The sequence below is a fragment of the Ochotona curzoniae genome, unplaced genomic scaffold, assembly GCF_017591425.1.
Source record: "Ochotona curzoniae isolate NIBS_2020 unplaced genomic scaffold, NIBS_Ocur_1.0 scaffold_4701, whole genome shotgun sequence".
In the NCBI taxonomy this organism is placed as follows: Eukaryota; Metazoa; Chordata; class Mammalia; order Lagomorpha; family Ochotonidae; genus Ochotona; species Ochotona curzoniae.
This window is the reverse complement of record NW_024467122.1, coordinates 13,540,561-13,566,023: the sequence shown is the minus strand read 5'-3', so window position 1 is coordinate 13,566,023 and position 25,463 is coordinate 13,540,561. Positions and strand designations below refer to the sequence as shown.

Here is a 25,463-nt window from a genome sequence, read left to right as displayed (position 1 = left end):
TGGAAAAATGGAATTTAAAATATGACTTCATTTTGGTGCAAAAAAATATACTACAAGAAATAGATATTATAAAATGCTGTACATTGATTTCCAAATAAACAGAGTTACAGGAGCCAGCTTTTAGCAGTCCTGTGTCAGGAACCCAGTTCCCCAGCAGCACTGAGCAAGACAGCTCCTGCCTTCTGCCTCAATCTGACGCTGCCTTTCTCATGCATCAGATTCCCCTGCTCTGAGCCTGTATCGTGAGTCCAGCCCGGGGGAGGCTTTTTACTCCCATGGCTTTGTGATGTCCTCCTCAGCCCCTGCTCCCTTCACAGTTGGCATGGCTATTTGTGAAGTTTTGTCGTTCTGTAGACATTGCAGGGAATCAGAAACATTTGGAAATTGACATTCCAACATCTTTATACATACGGTTGTCAGGTTATTCACTATACGTTTGTATCTTTTTTTTTTTTTTTAAGATTTATTTCTTTTTATTGGAAAGGCAGATTTACAGAAAGAAGGAGAAACAGAGAAGATCCTCTGTCCACGCCCCAAGTGGCCACAATGGCCAGAGCTGAGCTGATCCGAAGCCAGGAGCTTCTTCCAGGTCTCCCACACGGGTGCAGGGTCCCAAAGCTTTGGGCCGTCCTCGACTGCTTTCCCAGGCCACAGCAGGGAGCTGGAAGGGAAGTGTAGCTGCCGGGATTAGAACAGGCACCCGTGTGAGATGCTGGCACATGCTAGGTGAGGATTTAGCCACAAAGCCATCATGCCCGGCCCTGTTTGTATCTTTTTAAAGTTGAGTATTTGGAAAAAAAAATTCTACCCAGTAAAATAAATAAAATTGAATTCTCTGTGTTTCTATATCTAATTTAACGTATTTGATTAGATGCATCTGTGTTCAGACATGTTTGTGGTTTGGTAACTGTTAAAGAGCATGCTGATGTCCTAGGAGCACAAACCGTGGTCAGGATTTTTCCTTGTTGTTGACTGTTCTAACTCCGCTTTCTGACCGTGCCTTGCAGCAGATGAGCCGGATAGTCGGAGCTGGCTGGAGCAGCATGTGGTCCACCAGTACTGGACAGGCAGAGCCTCACGGCCCCCGCACAGCCTGCATTTACACTCCAACTTAGCTGCTGTGTGGTGAGCAACCGAACACTCCATTTAACATCCTGATAGGGGAACTGATGTTCAAATGTGAGCTAACTCAAGTATTCCCTTGAAAGTGAAAGCTCATTTCTTAGCAATTCTGAGCAGATATCAGTTGTTTTTTTTATTTTTAAATAATGTAATTTAATTGTACTGTTTGAAGATTTATTATTTTCAATATGCATGTATTGGTATATATTACTCCATTATTTAATTTCTGTTTTAGGGCTCTCGTTACAAAAATACGTTTGAGATCGGAGATAGCAGCAGTTAGAATTGCTCTGAAAATGCTTCTCTGAGTGTGAGCCTGAATCTGAAGGGAATTTCATGATTTTGTTACATTTCCTTACTGATTGATTACTAGCTTAGTTAGCATTCAATTGCATTTATTCCTTACTATTTGGAAGCCTTTCTCTTGATGCGTGATGCTTGCTTCTTACAGGGACCAGCACTTGTACAGCAGCGATCCGTTGTATGTTCCAGATGACAGAGTTCTTGTTACAGAGACACAGGTTATTCGAGAAACCCTGTGGTAAGATCTGTTAAGAGTCTCAAAGGCTTTGTTAGCAAGACGGGAAACTGTGTTTCTGAAGGAAAGTGTTCAGAGATTTTCACATGGGAACTAGAGCTGGGCAGTGCATCAGGGACAGTCGCCCATGTTGGCCTGCAGCGGCCCCAGGGGCTGATGCAGCATGAGGACCTGTCCCCACTACACCTGCAGGCCCCATGCTCTCACCAGGAAGCGTGGTCCTGACCTTCTGGAAGCCTTAGCTTGGGAAGGTCTCGGGTCACCAAGCGTGCGGGGGACAAGCGTTAATGTCACTGGGGTAGATTTCTTTGAGACGGTGCTGTATCTTGAGTCTTAAGGCAGTATGTCCCCTTTCTTCTGATCCAACCTCGTGTTCGCCCCAGTGCTTCGTTTTTCATCAAAATTTCTTAGACATACTGTATCAGACATCTGTTGAGCTTAAAGTATATTCATCTCTTTTATTTCATTTCAGGTTACTTTCAGGGGTTAAAAAGCTGTTTATATTTCAGTTGATAGATGGAAAGATCACCGTGAGAAACAATATTATAGTAACACATTTGACACATGTAAGTGATTTGCATTTGTTGTCAATTTAATAGAAAATATGTAAATTATAATTTTACTTTATAACATTTTATATTAAATTTTAACTATTAGACATATTTATGATCCAATCAGCCCAATTAAGTTGTGTTACAGCAATTCTTTAGTAATGTTTGTGGCTTACTGATTTTGATTTATGCTTTCTCCTTTTCACTTCTGTCATTTTGTATTGGGAAATCAGTGCGCTATGAGTTTTTTTTTCCCAAATATATGTTTGTAAAACATGTCATGCATGGGTGGGACAGTTGATAACACAGTTAAGGCTCTGCTTAGGATGTCCACGTCCCATCTCAGGGGGCTTGGTGTCAAGTCCTGGCTCCACTTCCAATTCCAGCTCCCAGGTAATGCATGTCGTAGGAGCCAGCTGAGGTGTGGCCACCCTGTGAGGGACCCCAGCTGAGGTCCGTGCCACCCTGTGAGGGACCCCAGCTGAGGTCCTTGCCACCCTGTGAGGGACCCCAGCTGAGGTCCTTGCCACCCTGTGAGGGACCCCAGCTGAGGCCTGGCCACGCTGTGAGGGACCCCAGCTGAGTGAGGCCTGGCCACGCTGTGAGGGACCCCAGCTGAGGCCTGGCCACCCTGTGAGGGCCCCCAGCTGAGGTCCGTGCCACCCTGTGAGGGACCCCAGCTGAGGCCTGGCCACGCTGTGAGGGACCCCAGCTGAGGCCTGGCCACCCTGTGAGGGACCCCAGCTGAGGCCTGGCCACGCTGTGAGGGACCCCAGCTGAGTGAGGCCTGGCCACGCTGTGAGGGACCCCAGCTGAGGCCTTGCCACCCTGTGAGGGACCCCAGCTGAGGCCTGGCCACCCTGTGAGGGACCCCAGCTGAGGCCTTGCCACGCTGTGAGGGACCCCGCCTGAGGTCTGGCCACACTGTGAGGGACCCCAGCTGAGGTCTGGCCACGCTGTGAAGGACCCCAGCTGAGGCCTGGCCACCCTGTGAGGGACCCTAGCTGAGGTCTGGCCACGCTGTGAGGGACCCCAGCTGAGGCCTGGCCACCCTGTGAGGGACCCCAGCTGAGGCCTTGCCACCCTGTGAGGGACCCCAGCTGAGGTCTGGCCACCCTGTGAGGGACCCCAGCTGAGGCCTGGCCCAGCCCCAGCTGTTGCGGGCATTTGGGCAGAGAACCAGGAAATGGAAGACCCCTTTCTTTCAAATAACAGTATAAGCCATAATTCTGTACTTTGGAGGATTGAATAATTTCTTTCTCAAATATGAAATTGTTGCTTGTTTTATTACTTTGTCTTCCAGTAAACATAGTATTTAAAAATAGTTACAAGAGAACTATTGTGCAGTGAGAGGGAAATGACTTTGAATGGTTACAGAAGCCTGGCGTTAATAACTGCAGTGTGCTTGTGTCTTAGAACTGCTTACGGTCTGTGCTGGAACAAGTAGCGGCGTACGGCCAGGTTGTGTTTCGCCTCCAAGAGTTCATCGACGAAGTCATGGGGCACAGCTCCGGAAGCGTCCTGCCCGGGAACGGGTCTGCTTCTAAGAAGTCGACAGAAGCGCCCTTCAGAACCTACCAGGCTTTCATGTGGGCACTCTACAAATATTTCATTAGCTTCAAAAAGGAGCTTGCAGAAATTGAGAAGTGTATCATCAATAGCGGTACTTAAAAGCTTTTTACTTTTCTTCTTAAGGGAGGCAGTGCGTGTGTATTGAATGCCAGTGAGGTTATTCATTCAGAGAAAATTTGAAAGTTACATGGCAAGTAAATAATTCTCATGAAAATACATTCATTTTTAAAAGTTATTTGAAGTTTATATTTTAAGCCATTCATATCTTTAAAAATTCAATAAGTACAGTAGGATTTACGAGACAGTTCTAACTGTAGTCCATTCCTCTCCCGAGAGATGGCCAGTTTGAGAGCAGAGGGACTCGGTTTCTTGTGTATCCTCCCAGAAATAGCTCGTACATACGTAGGCAACATGCACACATAAACACACACCTTAGTCCTCATACTGTTCTCTTCACAGGTTTTCTGATTTAAATCGTGAGGGTTATGTCATCGAGTTTATGTTGTTTTATTAAAAAACAAAGTTGCATAGCTTTAAACATTGGCTGAAATCAGTAGCAGCATACGCTTGGAATTGCCCTGAAAATACTTCCCTTCACAAGCCTGGCTTCGTGGTCGGGCGGCTGTAGCCCAGCCCCCCGTCATGCACTGCAGTGACAGCCTCTTACCCGTGTCTGTCATGGGGCATGCCAAGCAGGTTATTTGCCAAGTCAATTCTTAACTTGCTGTAGCCAATGGGATGTGATGGCACCGTGTCATTTCCCGTGGTCTGGCACCTTGGGTGGTGAAGATGAGTCAGTCTCTGTGTTGTTACAGTCGCATATCTCTCCTTGTCTGTGAACTGTCATTTCCTTCGTATGTTAATTTTCTGCTAGTTTTTTCTCTCCTGGACTTGTAGGAATTCTTGCTTCCTTGTGAAACAAGATTAACACCGACCACCCTCCATTTTGCCATGCCTGTCCACAAGCCAGATCAGTGGCTTCCTGTTTATAACACATTCTGGATGTAGATTTTTTTCTCCTGATGTTGAGTTTGATTTATTGTCCCTTACAGACACTACAATAACTCTTGCAATAGTGGTAGACAAGTTGTCGCCGCGCCTGGCCCAGCTCAAGGTCCTACACAAAGTGTTCAGCACTGGGGTAGCTGAAGTTCCACCTGACACTCGCAATGTCGTCCGGGCGTCTCACCTGCTCAACACCCTGTACAAGGCCATTCTTGAATATGACAACGTTGGAGAAGCTTCTGAGCAAACGGTGCGTGAGACATCTGCCTGGTCTTATCAGTGTGTCTCCATTCTGTACAGCAGAGTGCTGGAGGGCCGGGCACAGTTCCATGTCAAATGACATATAAATTAAATGAAGCTTAAATCAAGGTGGGCGTTTAGCCTAGTGGTTAGGACAGACATATGCCATGTCAAAGTACCTGGGTTCAGTTCCCGGCTGTAGCTCAGGATTCCACCTTCCTGCTAGCGCAGCCCCTCGGAGGCAACAGTGATGGGTCAGAAGCTGGGCTCCCGCCATCTGCGTAGGAGATCTGGATTGAGGCCGAGGTTCTTGCCTTAGGGCTGGGCCATTGTTGGCTTTTGGGGAATCAGCCATGGATGGGAGGCCTTTCTGTCTGTCTCTCACATTAATAGAAACAGAAGACAAAATGTTGGCTTCCAGGGGCTAGAGAGGAATGAGGAGGTCTTCCATGGGTGCAGAGTTCATGATGGTTTTACATCATGAAAAAGTCCTGGAAATTTGTCATAATATGAACTTACTCAACACTGCTAATGTTACAATTTAAAATAGCTAAGAGAATGCACTTAGTGTTATATATATATGTTAAATGCATTTTTTTAAAAATTTATTTTTTATTGGAAAGTCAGGTATACAGAAGGAGAAGAGATAGAGAGGAAGATCTTCTGTCCATTGATTCATTCCCCAAGTGGCTGCAACTGCCAGAGCTAAGCTGATCCAAAGCCAGGATCCAGGAACTTCTTCCAGGTCTCCCACACGGGTGCAGAGTCCCAAGGCTTTGGGCCGCCCTGCTTTCCCAGGCCACAAGCAGGGAGCTGGATGGAGGAAGTGGAACTGCCAGGATTAGAACCGGCACCCGTATGGGATCCTGGCATGTTCAAGGCGAGGACCTTAACCATTATCCTACTGTGCCGGGCCCTGTTGATCTCTTTCAGTTCTACAATTTTTTCCCCTATTAGAAACTGTAAGCGAGTAAAATCAATGTTCTCATTCTTAGTAAAAAACATTGGCAGGGGCCCGGTGCAGTAGCCTAGCAGCTAAAGTCCTTGCCTTACACACACCAGGATCCCATATGGCCACTGGTTGGCCATCCAGCTCCCTGTTTGTGGCCTGGGAAAGCAGTGGAGGACCCTGCACCCATGTGGGAGGTCTGGAAGAGGTTCCTGGCTCCTGGCTTAAGATAGCTCTGGCTATTGTGGTTGCTTAGGGAGTGAATCAATGGACAGAAGACCTTCCTCTGTCTCTCCTCCTCCCTGTGTATCTGACTTTCCAATAAAAAATGAATAAATCTTTAAAAAAAAAAAGTTGGCAGTGCTGTTTAGATAGGGCATCTATACTTGTTTGTGTGAGCTGGCCCAGGATACACCTGCCTGCCTTTTACTCTCAAGAGGGTCCTGACAAATAGCATTATTCCATGTTAGGTAAGTTTTTCGTAAGGATTTGAACCCATTCTGAAGGTGCTTTGGTTACTTTTGAGCTGAATTCTGCAGGAGCCCTGAGCGCTGACTGCGCCTCCTCATCCACAGGTCTCACTCCTGTTCTCTCTGTGGGTGGAAACGGTGCGGCCCTACCTGCAGACCGTGGACGAGTGGATCGTGCACGGGCACCTGTGGGACGGCGCCAGGGAGTTCATCATCCAGAGGTGAGGCCGAGGCTCGGGGCTGAGAGCACCGGTGCTGCCCGCACTGGGCTCAGCCTTCACTGGGCACTGCCCTCACTGGGCACTGCCCGCACTGGGCGCTGCCCTCGCTGGGCACAGCCTTCACTGGGCACTGCCTGTGCTGCCCTCACTGGGCACAGCCTTCACTGGGCGCTGCCTGTGCTGCCCTCACTGGGCACTGCCTGCACTAGGCGCTGCCCTCACTGGGTGCTGCCCGCACTGGGCGCTGCCCTCACTGGGTGCTGCCCGCACTGGGCGCTGCCTGTGCTGCCCTCACTGGGCACTGCCTGCACTGGGCATGGCCTTCACTGGGCGCTGCCCTCACTGGGCGCTGCCTGTGCTCCCCTCACTGGGCGCTGCCCGCACTGGGTGCTGCCCTCACTGGGCACTGCCTGCACTGGGCGCGGCTTCACTGGACATGGCCTTCACTGGGCGCTGCCTGCACTAGGTGCTCTCATCACAGCTGTACTCTCACATATAAGTCCAGTTGCATGTGTTAATTCCAGCAGCCGCTGGGAGCAGTTGGCTCCAGCTGCAGAGCTATGTCACCGCTGTGTAGCCTCGGCAGATTCCATTGCATTGTCATAGAAAATGCCGCTACTGGCCAGTTTAAAATACCCAGGTTCATACTGGTTCACAGCCTTTGTTAACAGACTGTATTTTTGAATGGTAGTTATATTTATGAGTAACTGGTATGTTAAAATGCACATTGTTTTCCCCAAAAATGAATTCCAGTGTTATCAAATGTTTACCTATCTCCTTTGTCATTAGTCAATAAAAGAGGTGAAAGTGTTACAGAAAGTCCTCTCGAGTCCTCAGAATAAGCTACTGAATCTTTACTCTCATATCATTATATTAATAATAAGAACTGAGAAAAACCTTAATCTATTTAGGATTCCCCTCCGTTGATGGATTGTTCTAGAGGGAACCACATAAACTAGAAAATGCACCCACTCTGCAGACCCCGTGGCAGGCTGCATGGTTCTTCCGGCAGTGTGGTGTCTGTTGCTGCAGCCCCTGAACTCATGCAGGCACAGGCCTGCAGGTCCGCAGAGCTCTTCCCCGGGCCTGCTGGAGGAGCTGGCCTCCCTGGCCATCAGACCGGAGCAGTCCAGGAGAATGGTGCTCTGCCGATCATGCCGGGACGTTAGAATACTTAGAGCATCATTTCCAGGATCTTGTAACATCAACTTCAAATGTAGTCTACTCTACATTGATTGGCTTTTTTTTTTTTAATATTTATTTATTTTATTGGAAATGCAGATGTACAGAGAAGAGGAGAGACAGAGAGGAAGATCCTCCATCGAATGATTCACTCCCCAAGTAGCTGTAATGGCCAGTGCTGTGCTATCTGAAGCCAGGAGCCAGGAACTTCTTTCTGGGTCACCCAAACGGGTGCAGGATCCCAAGGCTTTGGGCCATCGACTGCTTTCCTAGGCCACAAGCAGGGAGCTGGATGGGAAGTGGAGCTACCAGGATTAGAACGGGTGACCACATGGGATCCTGGCTTGTTCAAGGCGAGGACCTTAACCATTGCATCATTACGCCGGGCTCATTGATTGGCTTTTGAGTCCTGCCTGTGGTCGCCTTGGCAGGACCAGACCAGAAGGTTTCATGAGCCCCCACCCTTGTTCTAGGCCAGTGGACATCACTTCATCACTAAAAGCAGTACAATTAAGAACTTCATTGGGGAAGAAAAATAGAGAAATCGAGAAATTAGTTTCACAGATGATGAAAATGGGCAGACTTTATTTTTTTTTTTAATTGGGAAGACTTTTTTTTTAGGATTTTAAAATTTTTCTTGGAAAGGCTTAATTCTAAAAAGGACCATCTGCATCATATTTTGTTTAATTCTAGTTCAGGAAGCTGTTTCTCCTTAAATTTTACAAACACGCTTCAGAGTATATGTTCACTTTACTTTGTCGACCCAGGGACGGATAAAAACTGCCCCACTCGGTCCAAAGTTTGTTTCATTTTACTACAAAATCGCTGTTATCATGTTTTGGAATGCCTGGATAACATGCCAAAGCTGTGAAAGATTTTTGTTATTTTAGGAAGAAAAATGAAAGTTTATAATTCCTCTGAATCTCTACAGAAACAAAAATGTTCCAGTCAATCACAGAGACTTTTGGTATGCAACTTACACGTTATACAGCGTGTCGGAAAAGACAGAAAACGAGGACAAAATGAGCGACAACGCCAGTGCCAGCTCCGGCAGCGACCAGGGGCCGTCCAGCAGGCAGCACACCATGGTGTCCTTCCTGAAGCCGGTGCTGAAGCGGATCATAATGGCCGGCAAGTCCATGCAGCTGCTCAAGAACCTGCGCTGTGCCGAGAGCCCCGCGGGCCAGGCAGCAGCCCGAGGTGGGCCGCCCCTTCCGTCGGGAAGCCTTTGACTCACGTGGTGTGTCGTTATCTCAGAGAACAGATGGAGTTCCCACCTGCTAATCAGCGCCCGAATGGCCATGACCAGCTGGGATCGGGCTACGGTCAGGAGCTGGGAGCTCCACTGTGGTCTCCTGTGTTGGGGACCAGAAGTTCCTGGGGCCAGAGCTAGAAAGTGAACTCAAATGGCCCACTGGGCCACTGTGTGGTGGGTGTGGTTTAGTCAGCATCTGACCCAGTGGTTTCACGGCCAGGCAGGGATGCCCATCCCACCAGTGCCCTCTCAGGGTAGGACTAACTCCTCCCTGCTCACTTCTGGCATCCCACAAATCATCAGAGCCTTGTGTGTCCTGGAAATGATCACAATAATTAGGTCTGTGAGCGTGCAGCCTCTGAACTGGAAAAGGAGGAAGCCCATTTCCGGTGGTCACAGGAAGCCCCAGACGCATGTCACTCATTTGGTCCCTTCCTTCACAAAGGCACTCCCTGCCCTCCGCCCTGCGCGTGGTGTTTGAAGCTCTTGGGGGACTAGTGACCCTGGCACACAGTAATCTGTCAATGAACAGTTCAGATTTGATCATAAATTCTGAGAAAAAAATAGTTTTTAAGATTTATTATATTTTTATTGGAAAGTCAGGTACACAGAGATGGGGAGAGACAAAGAGGAAGATCTTCTATCCATTGATTCCCTCCCCATATGGCTGCCACAGGCAGAGCTGAGCCGATCCAAAGCCAGGAGCCAGGAGCCTCTTCTGGGTCTCCCATGCAGGTACAGGGTCCCAAGGCTTGGGCCATCCTGGACTGCTTTCCCAGGCCACAAGCAAGGAACTGGATGGGAAGCAGGGCCACCGGGACACAAACTGGCACCCATATGGGATCCTGGTGCATGCAAACTGAGGATTTTAGCTGCTAGGCTACTGCACTGAGCCCCGAGGAAATCTTATAATTACCATAATGTTGTGTGATGTGAAAGTGAATTAACCTTCAAGCATTCTGCGTGAGATTCTGCTCTGTCAGAAAAAAATTAGCTTATACTTTGTGATCTTTTTTAAGATTTATTTTATTTTATTTTTAAAGATTTATTTTTATTATTTTTTTATTGGAAAGGCAGATATACAAAGAGGAGAGACAGAGAGGAAGATCTTCCGTCCGATGATTCACTCCCCAAGTGAGCGCAACGGCCGATGCTATGCTGGTCCGAACCCAGGAGACTTTTCTGGGTCTCCCACGCGCGTGCAGGGTCCCAAAGCCTCGGGCCGTCCTTGACTGCTTTCCCAGGCCACAGGCAGGGAGCTGGAAGGGAAGCGGGTCTGCTGGGATTAGAACCGGTGCCCATATGGGATCCCGGGCGTGCAAGGCGAGGACCTTAACCACTGCGCCATCGTGCCGGGTTCTACTTTGTGATCTTAACATGAACCTTTTGTACCTGGTGCAGTACCCTAGCAACTAAAGTCCTTGCTTTGCATGTGCCGGGATCCCATATGAGCGCTGGCTCTGATCCCGGCAGCTCCACTTCCCATCCAGCTCCCTGCTTGTGGCCTGGGAAAGCAGTCGAAGATAGCCCAAAGCCTTGGGATCCCACACCCCTATGGGAGACCTGGAAGAGGCTCCTGGCTCCTGGCTTCAGATCAGCTCAGCTCTGGCCAGTGCAGCCACTTGGGAAGTCGATCAACAGACAGAAGATCTTGCTCTCTGTCTCTCCTCCTTTCGTACACCTGACTTTCCAATAAAAAGTAAATAAATCTTTTAAAAAATGCACCTCTCAGTTGTGTAATAGCAGATTTAAAACTTTAATCTTGCTGTAAGGTATGTAAAACTGAAGCAGTAGTGATAGACCCGCAGAACACCAAGAAGTCTCAGGCTGTGTTGAGGCAGCCGACCTTGCGGTGCCTGGTGGGGGTCACCGATCGTCATCTCCCTGCGTGTTTCTCCGTGTGCAGATGCGGAAAGGAAGAGCCTGTACACCCTCTTCCTGGAGTCGGTGCAGTCGCGGCTCCGGCACGGAGAAGAGGCCGCGCCACAGGTCCTCACGGAGGAGCAGGCGACCAAGGAGCAGCTCATCAAGATGCAGTCCATTGCAGAAAGGCACCTGGAGCTGGACGACACGCACGACCCGCTCCTGGCCATTAACTTTGCGAGGTGACGCCCAGCTGCTGCATGTTGGGTGGCTGAAATACGGAACTGTGCACTGTGTGGTAACTGTTGGTATCTGCCAGCCTTAAGCAAAACCCACAGCCGTGCTCTGCGGTGAATGTAATACAGGTTGTTGTGTTCGCTCGTCTCACACGTGTGATTACCCCCCCTGTCATTTGTAGTAGACTGTAGACTTGGTCCTGCTGTCTTCTCCCTGGATGTGGGTCCTCAGGCTCATGGAGAGAGCTGTGCCCACCCAGAAAACGCTCCCGGTGACATGGTCGTGGGCAGATGTCAGCTGCGCATAGACGGGGGGCTTGGCCTTCGCAGGTTTGGGGGCACCTAGCACCATTACTGGCCAAGCAGTGCCACCCTGTCTGATGGCCAGTGTTCACAGCTTGCAGGCCACCCTACCAGCTAGGAGAGTCTGCTCCAGTACCTTGTCCTAATGAAATATTTTGGAAGGAAAGATTTTTCTCTTTGAGTATAAATTGGGTATTTTAAGACGAAAGGCGAAAGTGATGCTTTAAGGGAATTCTGTGGGTAGCAGCTCATATAAAGAAGACTCGTGTTTTACCTTGTAGGTTGTATTTGGAGCAGAGCGACTTTCATGAGAAATTTTCTGGCGGCGACGTGTGTGTTGATCGGTCGTCGGAATCTGTGACCTGCCAGACCTTTGAGTTGACGCTGAGGTCTTGCCTCTATCCTCATATCGATAAACAGTATCTGGAGTGCTGTGGGACTCTCATGCGAACTCTCAAAAAAGATTACAGGTAAGAAGGGGTACCTTAGTTTTGTTTTTGTTTAATTACATTTGATTTTAGGGCACAGTGTCATAGGCTCTGGGATTCCCCCAGTCCCTCCCCGGACCCTTCCCCCATGGTGGGGGTAACTTAGTTTTAGGTAAAAAGGAGTAACTTCGTTTTAGGAGTGGTCATCAAAAACAGCTGAAATTATTTTCAAACCTGTGCTTCAGGTTAATTTGTATTAGGGTAAGCAATTTTCTTTTGAGAGGATTAATGGTAACCACAAGTATCTTTTGGGGTTTTTTTGGGGAAATAGTTACAGTGAGAAAGAGACAGAGGACATTTTTTTCTGCTGGCTCACTCCCCAGACTCCCCCACCAGCTGAGGCTGGGCCAAGCCAAAGCCAGCAACTTCATCCAGTGCTCCCGGGTACTGGACGTGGGGCCCGAGGGCTTGAGCCATCCTCCACAGCTTTTCCCAAGCCATTTGCAGGGAGCTAATGGGGCAGAAATGGAACAGCAGGACACAAATTCTCTCCCACCTGGGACACTGTTCTTTTAATGACTGTAGAATATAAAGCTGCAGGCAGCAGCTTTACTTACTAGGCCACAACATGGCCCCTAGCAATATCTTCTTAACTGTTTTAAAGTTTATTTATTTGTTTAGAGTTGAAAATGTAAACAAAAAAAATATGGAAAGATTTTGTTGTACAGAAGTATCTGTCGTGTGGTCAGTGCTGTGGCATAGTGGGTAAAGCTGACTTGTGTGACACCAGCATCCCATATGGGCACTGATTTGGGTCCTGACTGTTCCATTTTTAACCCAGCTTGCTGTTAATAGCCTGGGAAAGCAGCAGAATGTGGTCCAAGTGTTTGGACCTCTGCCACCCAGAGGGGCAACTGTGAGAAGTTTCTGGCCCAGTCCTGGCTGTTGCATCCATTTGAAGGGAGAGGCAGCAGATGGATGGAAGAGCTCTGTCCTCCTCTCTGTAATTTTATATTTCAGACGAGTAAGTAAATCCCTCGCACAGTTTGCTGAGGCTGAAAAGCATGCCATTGCTAATAGATGACTGGTTCTGCACCAGATGCATATCCATACCATGTAAGAACTTTGTAAAACTTATGTTTGCACACAGATTTTTTTTTAAAAGATTTTTTTGTTTTTTATTTGAAAGGCAGATTTACAGATAGAGAGAGATCTTCTACCCACTGGTTCATTCCCCAGATGACTGCAACAGCTGGAGCTAGACCTGAAGCAAGAGTCCAGGGCTCTGGGCCATTCTCTACTGCTTTCCCAGGCCACAGGTCTGGGAGCTGGCTAGGAAGTGGAGCAGCCGGGACTTGAACCAACGCCCATGTGGATGTTGGTGCTACAGGGCAGAGGATCAGCTTGCTGAGCGACTGTGCCGACCTCAGATGTATTTTGTTTTGTTTTTAAGATTGATTTTTATATAAACAAGCATTCTGGAAAGAAATATCCCAAATATTTAACAGTGGATATTCACTGTGGATGGGAAAGTGTGAATTAATTTTTTGTCATGTTTGTATGATTATATGCAATTTTTTAATAATAATATAGAAAGATTTCATTTGTTTCTGACTGATAAAGGAAAACACATAATTTTAATGATTGAAAAAGGTGTTTAGATGCTAGCACTGTGGCCTGGAGTTCAGGTCTCTTGTGCTGGTATCCCATACACATGCCAGTTCAAGTCCTGGTTGCTCCATTTCCGATCCAGCTCCCTGCTGATGTGCCTGGGAGAGCAGTAGAAGATGGCCCAAGTCCTTGGACAAGCACTCGTGTAGGGGACCTGAAGGAAGCTTCTGGCTCCTGGCTTCGGAATGTCCGAGCTCCAGGCGTGGCAGCCATTTGGGGAGTGAACCAGCAGATGGAATCTCTCTTTCTCTGTGTCTCTTCTTCTCCATATGTATCTGTCATTCAAATAGAAATGAATACATCTTTAGAGAAACTAAATCTTTAAGAGAAGTATTTCTCATTTGAATAAATACAGACTAGAAGCTTATATCACTAAAATGCCCGTGTACAAATCCTAGTGTTGGTGCTGAATCCTGCCTTATGAAATGGAGACATGTCTTTGCCCCTCCTGTCCCCTCTAGGCTGGTGGAATACCTGCAGGCGATGAGGAATTTTTTCTTGATGGAAGGTGGAGATACCATGTATGACTTCTACACATCCATTTTTGACAAAATACGAGAAAAGGAAACCTGGCAGAATGTGTCTTTTCTTAACGTCCAGCTCCAGGAAGCTGTAGGGCAGCGTTACCCTGAAGATAGCGCACGGTAAAAACCAGGAGACACCTTTTGGTTAAAATTGTGTAAAAAAGTCATGTGCCAAAAAGTATGGGAATTTTTAGTTATCATCTTTCTTAATCTTCACTTTAGCTCTGTGAGGTTTGCTAGCATTATTTTCCATATTGGAAAATGGGGCCAGTGAGTAACCAAGTGCCCACCCGCTAAGGGAGACCATCCTGTGGAGCCATCCACAGCCCCGCTGTGTGCCCAGAGCCCATACGGCTTCCTTGGCTCCCGTGGGGCCATCCACAGCCCCACTGTGTGCCCAAAGCCCATATGGCTCCCTTGAGCCATCCACAGCCCCACTGTGTGCCCACACCCCGTGTGGCTCCCTTGGCTCCCGTGGGGCCATCCACAGCCCTGTGTGCCCACACCCCGTGTGGCTCCCTTGGCTCCCATGGGGCCATCTGCAGCCCCACTGTGTGCCCACACCCCGTGTGGCTCCCTTGGCTTCTGTGGGGCCATCTGCAGCCCCACTGTGTGCCCACACCCCATGTGGCTCCCTTGGCTCCCACCATCTTGGGTGTTGAGCTCCCTACTGTGCTGCCCAGCCACATTGCTATCATGTGTTGGTTCTCTGGGACCAAGGGGTCAGTCCCCGTGCAGCATTTTGATGACTTCCCAAGACAAGAACACTTGGAGCCTGGGCATCCCAGGTGCAAACCACTCCCTGTACGTGTCCTCTGCTCCCTTTCTTGAGAATCTTGAGATTGTGCTGCTGTAAATATAGTATTACAGAACCCCTTCTCATGTGTAGTTTTAATTTCTTTTGGGTATATTCCTAAGAGCAGGATAGCTGGGTCACATGGCGGGTTTATTTGCAATTCTCTCAGCATTTTCCATACTGATTTTCATAGTGGTTGATTAGCCTGCACACCCACCAGCAGTGAAGATGGGTTCCTTTCTCCCCACATCCACACCAGCAGGTGTTGTTAGTTGAGTTCTGAATATATGCCAATCTGACTGGAGTTAGATGGCACCTAAGTGTGGTTTTCATTTGTATCTCCCTGATGGCTAGCCCATGTTTTCCACAGGGTTTTTGTTTGTTTTTGGTTTTTTGCTTTGTTTTTTACTGTCCCTGGGTTTCTGAAGCTCTTTGTAAATCCTGGATATTAGTCTCCTGTCAGTTGTATAGTATGCAAAAAGGCTTTGCCTTTTTTTTAATGAAGAATTGACATTGTTAAAATCTCTTCTATCTGTAGTTAGACCCATTATCTAAAATCCTTGTCCCTCTTCCATCTTTCAAAGCAATCTCAGGAGCCTCTGCTGGAATATATGCTAGAAAACATTGCTTAGTTGCCATATTTACGTTCCTTTGAAATATATGCTTTTTAGGATAATATGTAAATAAATGTTGAAGTGCCAATTGTTTTTTTAAAAGGCATCTTTATATGAACATAGTACACTCAAACTAAAGCTGGAATTTCTTATTCAGTCTGTCTATATCTTTTGAGAGTGTGGACACAGCTAAGAAGAAGCTCCCTGTTCATATCTTGGATGGTTTAACTCTGAGCTACAAGGTATGTGCTCAACCTCTACAACTCTTGTTTTCTGTTAAAGTTAAAACACACAATTGGTAGCTTGCTTTCTGCTCTAATTTTTTTGGTTTTGTTTCCACAGGTTCCCTGGCCTGTGGATATTGTTATAAGTTTGGAATGCCAAAAAATTTATAATCAGGTGTTCCTGCTCCTGTTGCAAATAAAATGGGCAAAATATAGTCTGGACGTTTTGTTATTTGGTGGTAAGACATGTTTTCAACAAGTAAATTGTAATTTAATCTTAGCTCCAAAAATAGAAGGTCAGTGGTGTTTGGCTAGGTTTTTGCTGTTGTTGTTTTAAAGATTTATTTGTTTTTATTACAAAGTCAGATATACAGAGAGAAGGAGAGACAGAGAGGAAGATTGTCTCTCTGTTGATTCACTCCCCAACCGGCCACAATGGCTGGAGCTGCGCCAATCCAAAACCAGGAGCCCAGAGCCTCTTCTGGGTGCAGGGTCCCAAGGCTTTGGTCCAGCCTTAACTGCTTTCCCAGGCCACAAGCAGGGAGCTGGATGGGAAGCGGGGCTGCCAGGATTAGAACTGGCACCCATATGGGATCCTAGTGTGTACGAGGCAAAGATTAGCTGCTAGGCCACCATGCCAGGCCCTTTGGCCAGTTTTTTATGCGCACACAAATGCCAAAATAACATGTATTTATAACAGACATCACAGGCCTGGAATGAATATCCCAATGTTGTGTGAGTATTCAGAGATATAGGACCTGGAGTGAGAATTTAGCCGGAATAAGCTTTCTTAGGTGGCAAATTTATAGAACCCCTCATTTACATTCCTCACAACAGTGATTGCAAAGGCCACATGGACCTTCATGCTTGCTGAGTCCCTGATGTACCCTCCAGGAGACGCCCTTTGTGACACCAGAACCTTGCCCTGCCTGGGTCAATGTGCCTCCCCTTCACTTTGCTCTTTCCATCTTTTATAGAGCTGGCTAGTTCTGCTGAAAAATTGCCGCTCAAAGAAGGCCTTCCAGGTGAACGCGAGCTAGGCGCTCCGCTTGGAGCACAGAAAGAGCCGCCAGTGAGACAGCAGATCCACCGGCTGTTCCTGCTGAGGGTGAAGCTCATGCACTTTGTGAACAGCTTGCACAACTACATCATGACCAGGGTCTGTGTCGGCCTCGGCGCTCTCACCTTGTATCTCACAGCTGTTCGGTTACATGTGAACCCACAGAGACCCATGGCTACATGTAGATCCTTTGGCACAAAGACGAAGATGGTCCTTGGAATGTTGCCATGCCATAGCAGAATGCCTGGGTTGGAGTGAGTTCTGCTCCCGGCGAGGCAGCCGCTGATGCCTCCAGCCAAGAGTCCCTGCTGCCCTTTGGGAGACCCACATTCAACTCCAGGCCTCTGACTGTGGCCTTCTGTGGCCACAGCTCGTACAGGCACTTAGGGCTAAACCAGCAATGGAAGATCTTTCTCTCTGCGTTTCAGATCAATGTGTGTGTGTGTGTGTGTGTGTGTCTAAGAAAGTTTAGGATGAGAACTTTTTTAAAGATGTATTTATTTGAAGGAGTTACAGAGAAAGAGATACTGCATCGCTTGGTTCACTCCCCAAGTAGCCACAGTTGCCAGGACTGGGCCAGGTCAGAGCCTGGAGCTTCACCCAGGTCTTGCACGTGAGTGGCAGGGTCGAGGCTCCTATGCCACCCTCCTCTGCATTCTTGGGCAGTTACAGGAAGCTGGCCCGGAAGTGAAGCCGCCAGGACACGCCAGCACCCAGGCGCGGTGCTGGCATGGCAGGTAGGGGATCTGCCTGCTGTGCCATGGCCTTGAGCCAGAGCTGAGGACTTCTGCAAAGCTTTTGCTTTTTGTTCTTTGGGTTTTTTTTTTAAAGATTTTTATTTTTATTATTATTATTTTTTTTTATTGGAAAGGCAGATATACAGAGAGGAGAGACAAAGAGGAAGATCTTCCATCCGATGATTCACTCCCCAAGTGAGCGCAACGGCCCATGCTATGCTGATCCGAAGCCAGGAGCCTCTTCTGGGTCTCCCACGCAGGTGCAGGGTCCCAAGGCTTTGGGCCGTCCTCTGCTGCTTTCCCGGGCCACAGGCAGGGAGCTGGAAGGGAAGCGGGGCTGCCAGGGATAGAACTGGCTCCCATATGGGATCCCGGGCGTGCAAGGCAAGGACCTTAACCACTTGCGCCACCGCGCCGGGACCTGCTTTTTGTTTTTTTAATCATAAAATAACATATCAGGAAGCAAAATGTGTCTCTTTTTTCATGTTTGTTTATTTACATTTGCTTGAAAGAGCACCAGAGAAGGAGAGATCTTCTGTCCACTGGCTTGTTCTCCAGATGCCCTTGACAGGGCTGGAGCAGGCTGCAGGCGGGAGCCAGCACTCCATGTGGGTCTCCCATGTGACTGGCGGGGATGTGAACATCAAGCCAGTGTCCGCCTCCTCCCAGCACACATGAGCGAGACCTTGCACTAGGACAGAGGTGCTGGGGCTGGAACCAACATCCTGATACAGGTTGCAGGAGTCCCAAGTGGCAACTTAAACTACTGTGCCACTGTATACAGCGTTAGAAATGTTTGTTTAACCTTCCAGAACACGTATATTCAAACTTTGGAGGTTCCCCGCTGTTCACAAACACGGGACAGACACATCCCAAATCCCTCTTTTGGAGTCGGTTTTGGAACATTAGCTGTGCTCTTTTCATCAGCAGAAGCTGCCGTCCCTGGAAAATGGCTTCGCATTCAGTAGCAGCCAAATCCCTCAGGCTAGTGCAGTGTGTAAGGAAGAGGCCGCCAGATTATATCCTTTTTTTTTCCCCATAAGAAATAAGAAGTAGCTTCCATTAAGTAAATGAAACTGCTTTTCTTACACATCTGAATCACCATTCCCGGAGGAAGTTCTCATTTGGGTTCAAAAATGGATATTGGAAAGCTGCACGTGTTGCCATTCTGGCTTTCTTTGTTTTGTCATTTTGGTGACCTAAAGAGAACAGAGTCCACTCGTATCATACATGCAGTTCCGTTCTGGTTTTAAGTTCTCGAACGCTCTTGTGAAAGGAAAATGACCCTAGTGAGCCCAAGGTTTGGCTGTGAGGAAGGTAGAGGCCGCACGTGGGCCTCCCCAGCCACAGTGCCGCTCCGGGGGCTGCCGGAAGCCCCTGATTCATGCAGGGAAGTGATGAGGAGTCAGTTTTTTCTTCGTTTTTTTCATCTTCCACTTGAAGTATCTTCATTTTAAGACCAATTTCCTCTATCAGAAGTGGAGCTCACTGTAACACCCAAGTTCATAATAAAAGTGACGTTCAGTTATTATAACAAACTTAACCCTTAATTTTTATGACCATGGCATTTGTGCAGTTTAATGAACTTGCCACTGCTTCCAGCACGCCTGCAGTGTAAGGGGCTGTCCCACGAGACTGGCCCTTTACTGTGTCCACATCAAAGGGCAGTGTTGTCTGGTCGGCCTTTAAGGAAGGTGGGGGTGCTATGTGAAACTTGCAAGGTGTGATTCCTCTTTTTTTTTTCCTTAGATTTTTATTTATTTACGTATTTGCGAGTCAGAGAAACAGAAGTATCTTCCACCTACTGGTTTACTCCCCAAATGACGGCAGCAGCCAGGTTTAAGCCAGACCAAATCCAGGATCCAGGAACCCAGTCTGCCTCCCAAGTGAGTGGGAGAATCCCAGGTTCTTGGGCCACCATCTGCTGCCTCCAGGTGCATTAGCAGGAAGCTGGATCCAAAGTGCAGGGTAGCCGGGACTTGAGCTAGGCACTCCAGTATGCAATGCAGATGTCCCAGTGGTGGCTTAACTCATTGTACCACAATGTCTACCCTACGTGTGATTATGGGAGGAAGGATTTGAGAAGAAAAGGATGGTTGAAAAAAGAGTGGGGTGATACTGTGGCATTGTGGGTAAAGCTATAACCTGTAATGCCAGTATCCCATGTAGGCACCAGTTCAAATCCCAGCTGCTCTACTTGTAATCCAACTCTCTGCCAGTGCCTGGGAAATCACTGGAGGCTGATCCAAGTGCTTGGTCCCCTGCACACCCACATAGGAGACGCAGAAGAAGCTCCTGGCTGCTAGATACTGCCTGGGCTAGGCCCAGCTTTTGTGAACTAGTAGGTGAAGTTATCTCTCTCTCTCGCTCTCTAACTCTGCCTTTTAAATAGATTTTTTTTAAATCTTCAAAAAAAAAATAGTTTTATGTACATCACACAGTTCCATGAAGCATGCTAATTCAGCTTTTTATGTTTCCCCAGATTCTTCATAGCACGGGGCTGGAGTTTCAGCACCAAGTGGAGGAAGCCAAGGATTTGGACCAGTTGATTAAAATCCACTATAGATACCTGTCAACTATCCACGATCGATGTCTGCTGAGAGAAAAGGTACGAGCCGTCACTGTCCCGGAGGGAAGCTGAGCAAGTGCTCCTGTCTGTGTGCTGTGCAAGGTCATGATTCTGATGCTTCTGTCCTGCAGAATATTCTTTAAGGAAGGACCAGGTCAAATGAGGTTACATTAAATGTGTGCCCCATTGTATCTAAGAGAAACATGAGTGGAGCGCCCCAACTCACCTGGATGCAGTTGGGCAATTGTGGGGTGATTGTGTGTGCGCAGCTTAGTGTGAATACTTGAATAGTACAAGCACCATTGGAATTACTTGCCCGGTTTCATTGTTGAATTTAAATGACTTTCCCAACAAATGGGAGCTTACGCTCTTGGTTCCGCGTCAGCACTAACTGGATCTGTATTGCGTACACAGTAAAATGGATGGGCTGATCTCAGGCGGGCTCGGTTCAGAGCTGGCGCCGTCCTGAGACGTGCAGGGCGGTCACTGTACCAATGAGCTGCCCCTGTGACTGCTCTGCACTGGGTGATGGTGGTGGGTTCACTACGAAAGCCTAGTTAGAGAGCCCACATCCTGCCCCTGACTTTGGTCTCCAGGTCAGCTTTGTGAAAGAAGCCATCATGAAGGTGTTGAACTTGGCTCTCATGTTTGCAGAAGGTTGGCAGGCAGGCCTGGGGGCGTGGCGGTAAGTACGTGCTCTGGGGGGCATCTGGGCCATGACCATGTCAGCTTCCCCATGTAAAGGTTTCGCCCAGGAGCCTTTGATCTCAGCAACGTCACCCCTACTGCGTTACTGTATTTTATTATCAAGGAAATTGCATTTGTTCATTAGAACTAGGTAGCATTAAAAATTTTGTAGTTTTTTACTTATGAAAGGTACAACAGGAAAAATCTCATGTTAATTAGGACAAGTAAGCATTCTTACATTACAGTCATGTTTTGTTAAATTCTTATTATGGATAATTTGAAATATACTCAGAATAGTGTAGACAGCATAGCAACCTGTATGCCTCCAGTCCCATTTCCAGCCATGACCAGTGATGACCAGTTGCCCAGCTTGGATTTGCTAAATTAAAGCAGGTTCTGGCATCATGTTAGCTTTAGGTTCAAAGTTGTAATTCAGATAAACGCTAAAAGACAGTGTGTGTTATTCACATGAGTCACATAGAGTGGCAAAAGCTGTGAAATCAGGAGACAGTTGCTAACTGCCTCTCCAGCTGCAGGACCATGCCCTCCTGGAACTGGAAGTAAAGCTGGGCATTTCCAACCCCTCTTGCCTATAAAGGTCATCCTCTGGAATTCTCTGAAGTAAAAACGCCTGCCTGGCACACTGCCCTGGTGTGGTCCCAGCTTCTACTTCCCTAGCCTCGGTGAGGACATGAGGATTCCCTGCATACTGAAACTTGAGGTCCTCCCCTGTGGCTGTGGCTCGGTGAAGCCACCAAGATCGCACAGTAGGCACACGCCACACTCACCGCTGTGCCCGCCTCAGAGGGGCAGGGCGTGTTCTGAGTGGAGTGGGGTGCAGCGGGAAATTGCACTGCCACATACATCTGCTGAAATGGAACTCTCCCCAGTTTCTTCAACAAACAGAGAAAAGCAGCACGAGGAGGAGGACTTAGGAAGCATTGTCAGTCATCGTGACTTAAGGAAGTCCGCTAATGCTCATTGGAGCTTAACACAGAAAGGTGAAAAGCGTGGAAGCAGTTTGCAGTGTGCTTGACCACTGGCCCAGGAAGATATCAGAGCATCCTCGAATGTTTGTAGCAAGTGGTACTGTGGCTGTTCTGAGAGCAGTGTTTCCTGTTAGTGCTTATCCTTATGGAATGTTCACATTGAGATGTTCTGAGCTGCAGGCACGCTTGCCTGAGGGCTGCTGGCTGAGGCTGGTGGCCGGTGGGTGTGTAGACGCCCTGTGTGGATTTGCTGCTTCCTGTAAGTAGGTTACGGTCTAGCAAGCATTCCAAGCCTTAGGCCTCTGTTATTTACTGTGCTTTCTTGAAGAGAATATACCTTCTCCAGAAGACAAAAATAAAAAATAGAAATAGAGAACTGCGTGCAGTCAGCCTAGCTCCAGAAGCAGCTGCTGACTGGAAATAGCCCAGTGTCGCAGACCAGGGAAGCGTCCTGGAGGTACCTGGGAAAGGTTTTAAGTAGGGCAGGACAATTGATTTTATAGTCTTTAGAATGGGGACTTTCAGAAATCACAGTGCATTTGATGTTGCTCATAAGTGACGTCATAGCCCATCTTTCAGTCCCCCGTGCACTTCCTCTTTTCTAGAATGGAATCTATAGAGAAAATGGAGTCTGATTTTAAGAACTGCCACATGTTTCTTGTCACCATTTTAAACAAAGCTGTCTGCAGAGGATCTTTTCCGCATTGTGAGTACATCATGTCATGTTTTTATAGGATCGCTGAGTCCCTGTGGGATTGCTGAGTCATTGGATGAGTCCTGTTACAATTGTGCCATGTGCTGTGTTCTCAGAGTTAGCAGGGAGCAAGTGAATATCAAATAGAAAGGTTAAGATTGAAGCTCTTGTTGGCTTGCTTCTAAAATATCATTTGTTACAAAACAAGGCAGATGGCGGAGTGGACTTCTGGTGGTACATTGGACTACCACGTGCAGACTTTGTAACGGTTGCTTTGCAAAAGATGGGAAAGGATTTTTAGCAATTTTTAAGTTCCCACATCTGAAATATGGACTTGAGAGTTGAAAACATAGGCTATGGAATAAGGGTATGAGGGGAGAAGAGAGAGCTGCTTAAATTCTGGATGCAAAGAAGTATGTTTGCTCAACTTTTTGTAAAGAATGTTTATCGGTTATCTCCCATTCCGATATAATTTGTATATTCAAATTATCTACTTTCTAAGAGTAGCTAAGCATTTAAAAAAAAAAAAACTGTTGGAGGAAGTGATATGTTTCCCCATGTCTGTGTCGAAAGAGTTCAGAACAAGTAGGTTTCATCCACAGGCAAATATACAACACTGTCGGGAGCTGACTCCGCACTGCGTGACTTACAGGACAGCAGTGCAGGCAGGCTGTGTCTTGCTTTCAAAATTTAAATTATCTGAAATGAAAATATACTGCCTTTTTCCATTTATATTTTATCAGTGAAGATAGTCATCTTTACATTAAAAGGAATCAGTGTTGTAACAAAAACGGAACACTTCTTTATATGCTTTTTAATTCACTAAAACTTTATTTAAATATGTATATATTTTTTTCTTCTAACTTGTTCTTCTTAACCTTGCTTTTCTTTTCCCCGCAGTGGAGTCTCTTGCTCTGTCCCTCATGGCAGGCATGGAGCAGAGTTAGGCGCTGCCGGGGCCAGGATCGCCTCCGACCTCGCGTCCGTAACCTGCGCGTTCCCACCGTGTGCAGCTTGCAGAGCAGCTCTGCATTGCCAGGATTGTGTATAGAATCATGTACATTCAAAAATGTGTAAATAATGCAAAATATATATATAGGCTATTTCCTACTATATTAGCTAAAATTTTATGGTGTGGGTACCCTTAGATATAAATTATATCATTTTGAAATTATTTATAAAAAAATAAAAATACATGAAATTATTATTTTTTTCTTTTGTTTCTGTACCTTGGTCACAGAAGCCTTTTAAAATAGTTTCACATGTTGTATTCCGTAATAGTTATCTTAGATTTGTCAAAAAGGGAAATATTTATATTTTTACTTGCTTGGGAAGTTTTAAAATGAAAAATAGCTTCAAGTCTGTATCAATAGGCATGAAAAAAACAGCTTCACTTTGAGGCAACTATTGGTACATGTAATTGTTCAGTATTCCTGAATAATTTTTTTTAAAGATTTCTTTTATTTATTGGAAAGGTGGATATACAGAGAGGAGAGACAGAGAGGAAGATCTTCCCTCTGATGATTCACTCCCCAGGCAGCTGCAACAGCAGGAGCTGAGCCAATCTGAAGCCAGGAGCATCTTCCGGGTCTCCCACACAGGTGCAGGGTCCCAAAGCTTTGGGCCTGTCCTTGACTGCTTTCCCGGGCCACAGGCAGGGAGCTGGATGGGAAGCAGGGCTGCCGGGATAGAACTGGCACCCATATGGGATCCCGGGCATGCAAGGCGAGGACTTTTAACCACTGTGCCATCATGCCGGGCCCATCCTGAATAATTTTTGTGAGCTTGCCAGTTAATAGCTTAAGTAAAATTATGTTTACTATTCAGTTTATCTATTTCTTTATGTATTTCTTGGCATATGTGCTAACATTTCTCAGATGAGTAGAACCAATGGGAAGTGTAACTGTGTGTTGTGACGGAGCGGCCCTGCAGGGAAGTGGCTGAGGGGTCCTGTGCCCACCAGCTGGGAGCCGAGGGAAGCCAGGCTGCCAGCCTGAGCACAGGAGCACCCATGTCAGGGCAGAGCAGCCCAGAGAGGGAGCCCATCTCCCCTTGCTCTGCCTGTTTATTCAGTTCAAGCCCTGGGTGGATTCGAAGATGCTCCCCACACATTGATAAAAGTGATTTTTGTCCACCTGTTCAATTTCAGGAACCTCCTCACAGACGTACCCAGAAGTAATGCTATGAACATTTCTTAGCCATTTCTTAAATGACAAATAAGTTAACACTTGCCACTTATCTCACACTTAGAACTCAACATTTTATGCCTTTTATTATTTTTATATAAATTTATTTTATTATTTTATGATGCAGTTCCATGGGCTCTGGGATTTCCCTTCCTCCCTCCCCTTTCCCCGTCACTGATCTCCCCTGTATCAATACAACTGTATAGTCCTTCATAATTAGTCATAAGTCCATCAGTCCACTATTTAAGTGTATCCTGACATTGCAGGTATGGACAACAGCAGAATCCAGCATCCTGTTGTCAAGATAGTTAACAGTTTCATTGGGAGTCCATCTTTATCTGGAAGTAGAGATGCATGCTGCATTGTATCTTCACATCTGGATGTTATAGTCTGTATTACACAATTACTCTGCATCCCCTTAAATGAAAAGCCATAAAACAAAATCAACAACAGGAAGAAAAAATAGAAAATTAATAATAACATGAAGTTAAATGACATGCTCCCGAATGACCAATGTGTCACTGAAGAAATGAAAAAGAAAATAAGAAAACCTTGAAGCAAACAATGCTACTGTGTGACCTATGAGTCAACGAGGAAATTAATAAGAGAAAAAAATGTTTTGAGCAAATAAAAACAGAAACTCTTTTAAAGCAAGCACTGAGCTCCAAGCCGAACACCAGTGTCCCCTGTCCTGCACTGTCATCTTGACCAGCTGACAGCACCAGCAAAAGCAGAGTCAGAAAGGGAAGCAGAGGCCTTCGGATGGAGAAGGAGCCG

At 47.0% G+C, this 25,463-nt stretch overlaps 1 protein-coding gene across 5 annotated transcripts in view; it reads left to right on the top strand.

Annotated features, from left to right (window-relative positions):
* Positions 1-23,704, top strand: part of TUBGCP5 (tubulin gamma complex associated protein 5) — a 31,139-nt gene extending 7,435 nt beyond the window's left edge. The window contains exons 7-23 of one of the 5 annotated variants that reach the window (XM_040969146.1): positions 1,011-1,125; positions 1,574-1,663; positions 2,133-2,226; positions 3,628-3,874; positions 4,836-5,038; positions 6,553-6,668; positions 8,782-9,050; positions 11,012-11,210; positions 11,789-11,977; positions 14,068-14,250; positions 15,698-15,782; positions 15,883-16,003; positions 16,742-16,923; positions 20,044-20,169; positions 20,727-20,815; positions 22,412-22,512; positions 23,401-23,704. In XM_040969146.1, the coding sequence (XP_040825080.1) occupies positions 1,011-1,125; positions 1,574-1,663; positions 2,133-2,226; positions 3,628-3,874; positions 4,836-5,038; positions 6,553-6,668; positions 8,782-9,050; positions 11,012-11,210; positions 11,789-11,977; positions 14,068-14,250; positions 15,698-15,782; positions 15,883-16,003; positions 16,742-16,923; positions 20,044-20,169; positions 20,727-20,815; positions 22,412-22,512; positions 23,401-23,447 (2,456 nt within the window). In that variant the 3' untranslated portion in view covers positions 23,448-23,704. Of the gene's footprint in view, positions 1-1,007; positions 1,126-1,573; positions 1,664-2,132; positions 2,227-3,627; positions 3,875-4,835; positions 5,039-6,552; positions 6,669-8,781; positions 9,051-11,011; positions 11,211-11,788; positions 11,978-14,067; positions 14,251-15,697; positions 15,783-15,882; positions 16,004-16,741; positions 16,924-20,043; positions 20,170-20,726; positions 20,816-22,411; positions 23,278-23,400 lie in introns of those variants that run through there. The other 4 variants (XM_040969144.1, XM_040969147.1, XM_040969145.1 and 1 more) reach the window with 4 other exon arrangements.
* Positions 23,705-25,463: the final 1,759 nt, after the last annotated feature.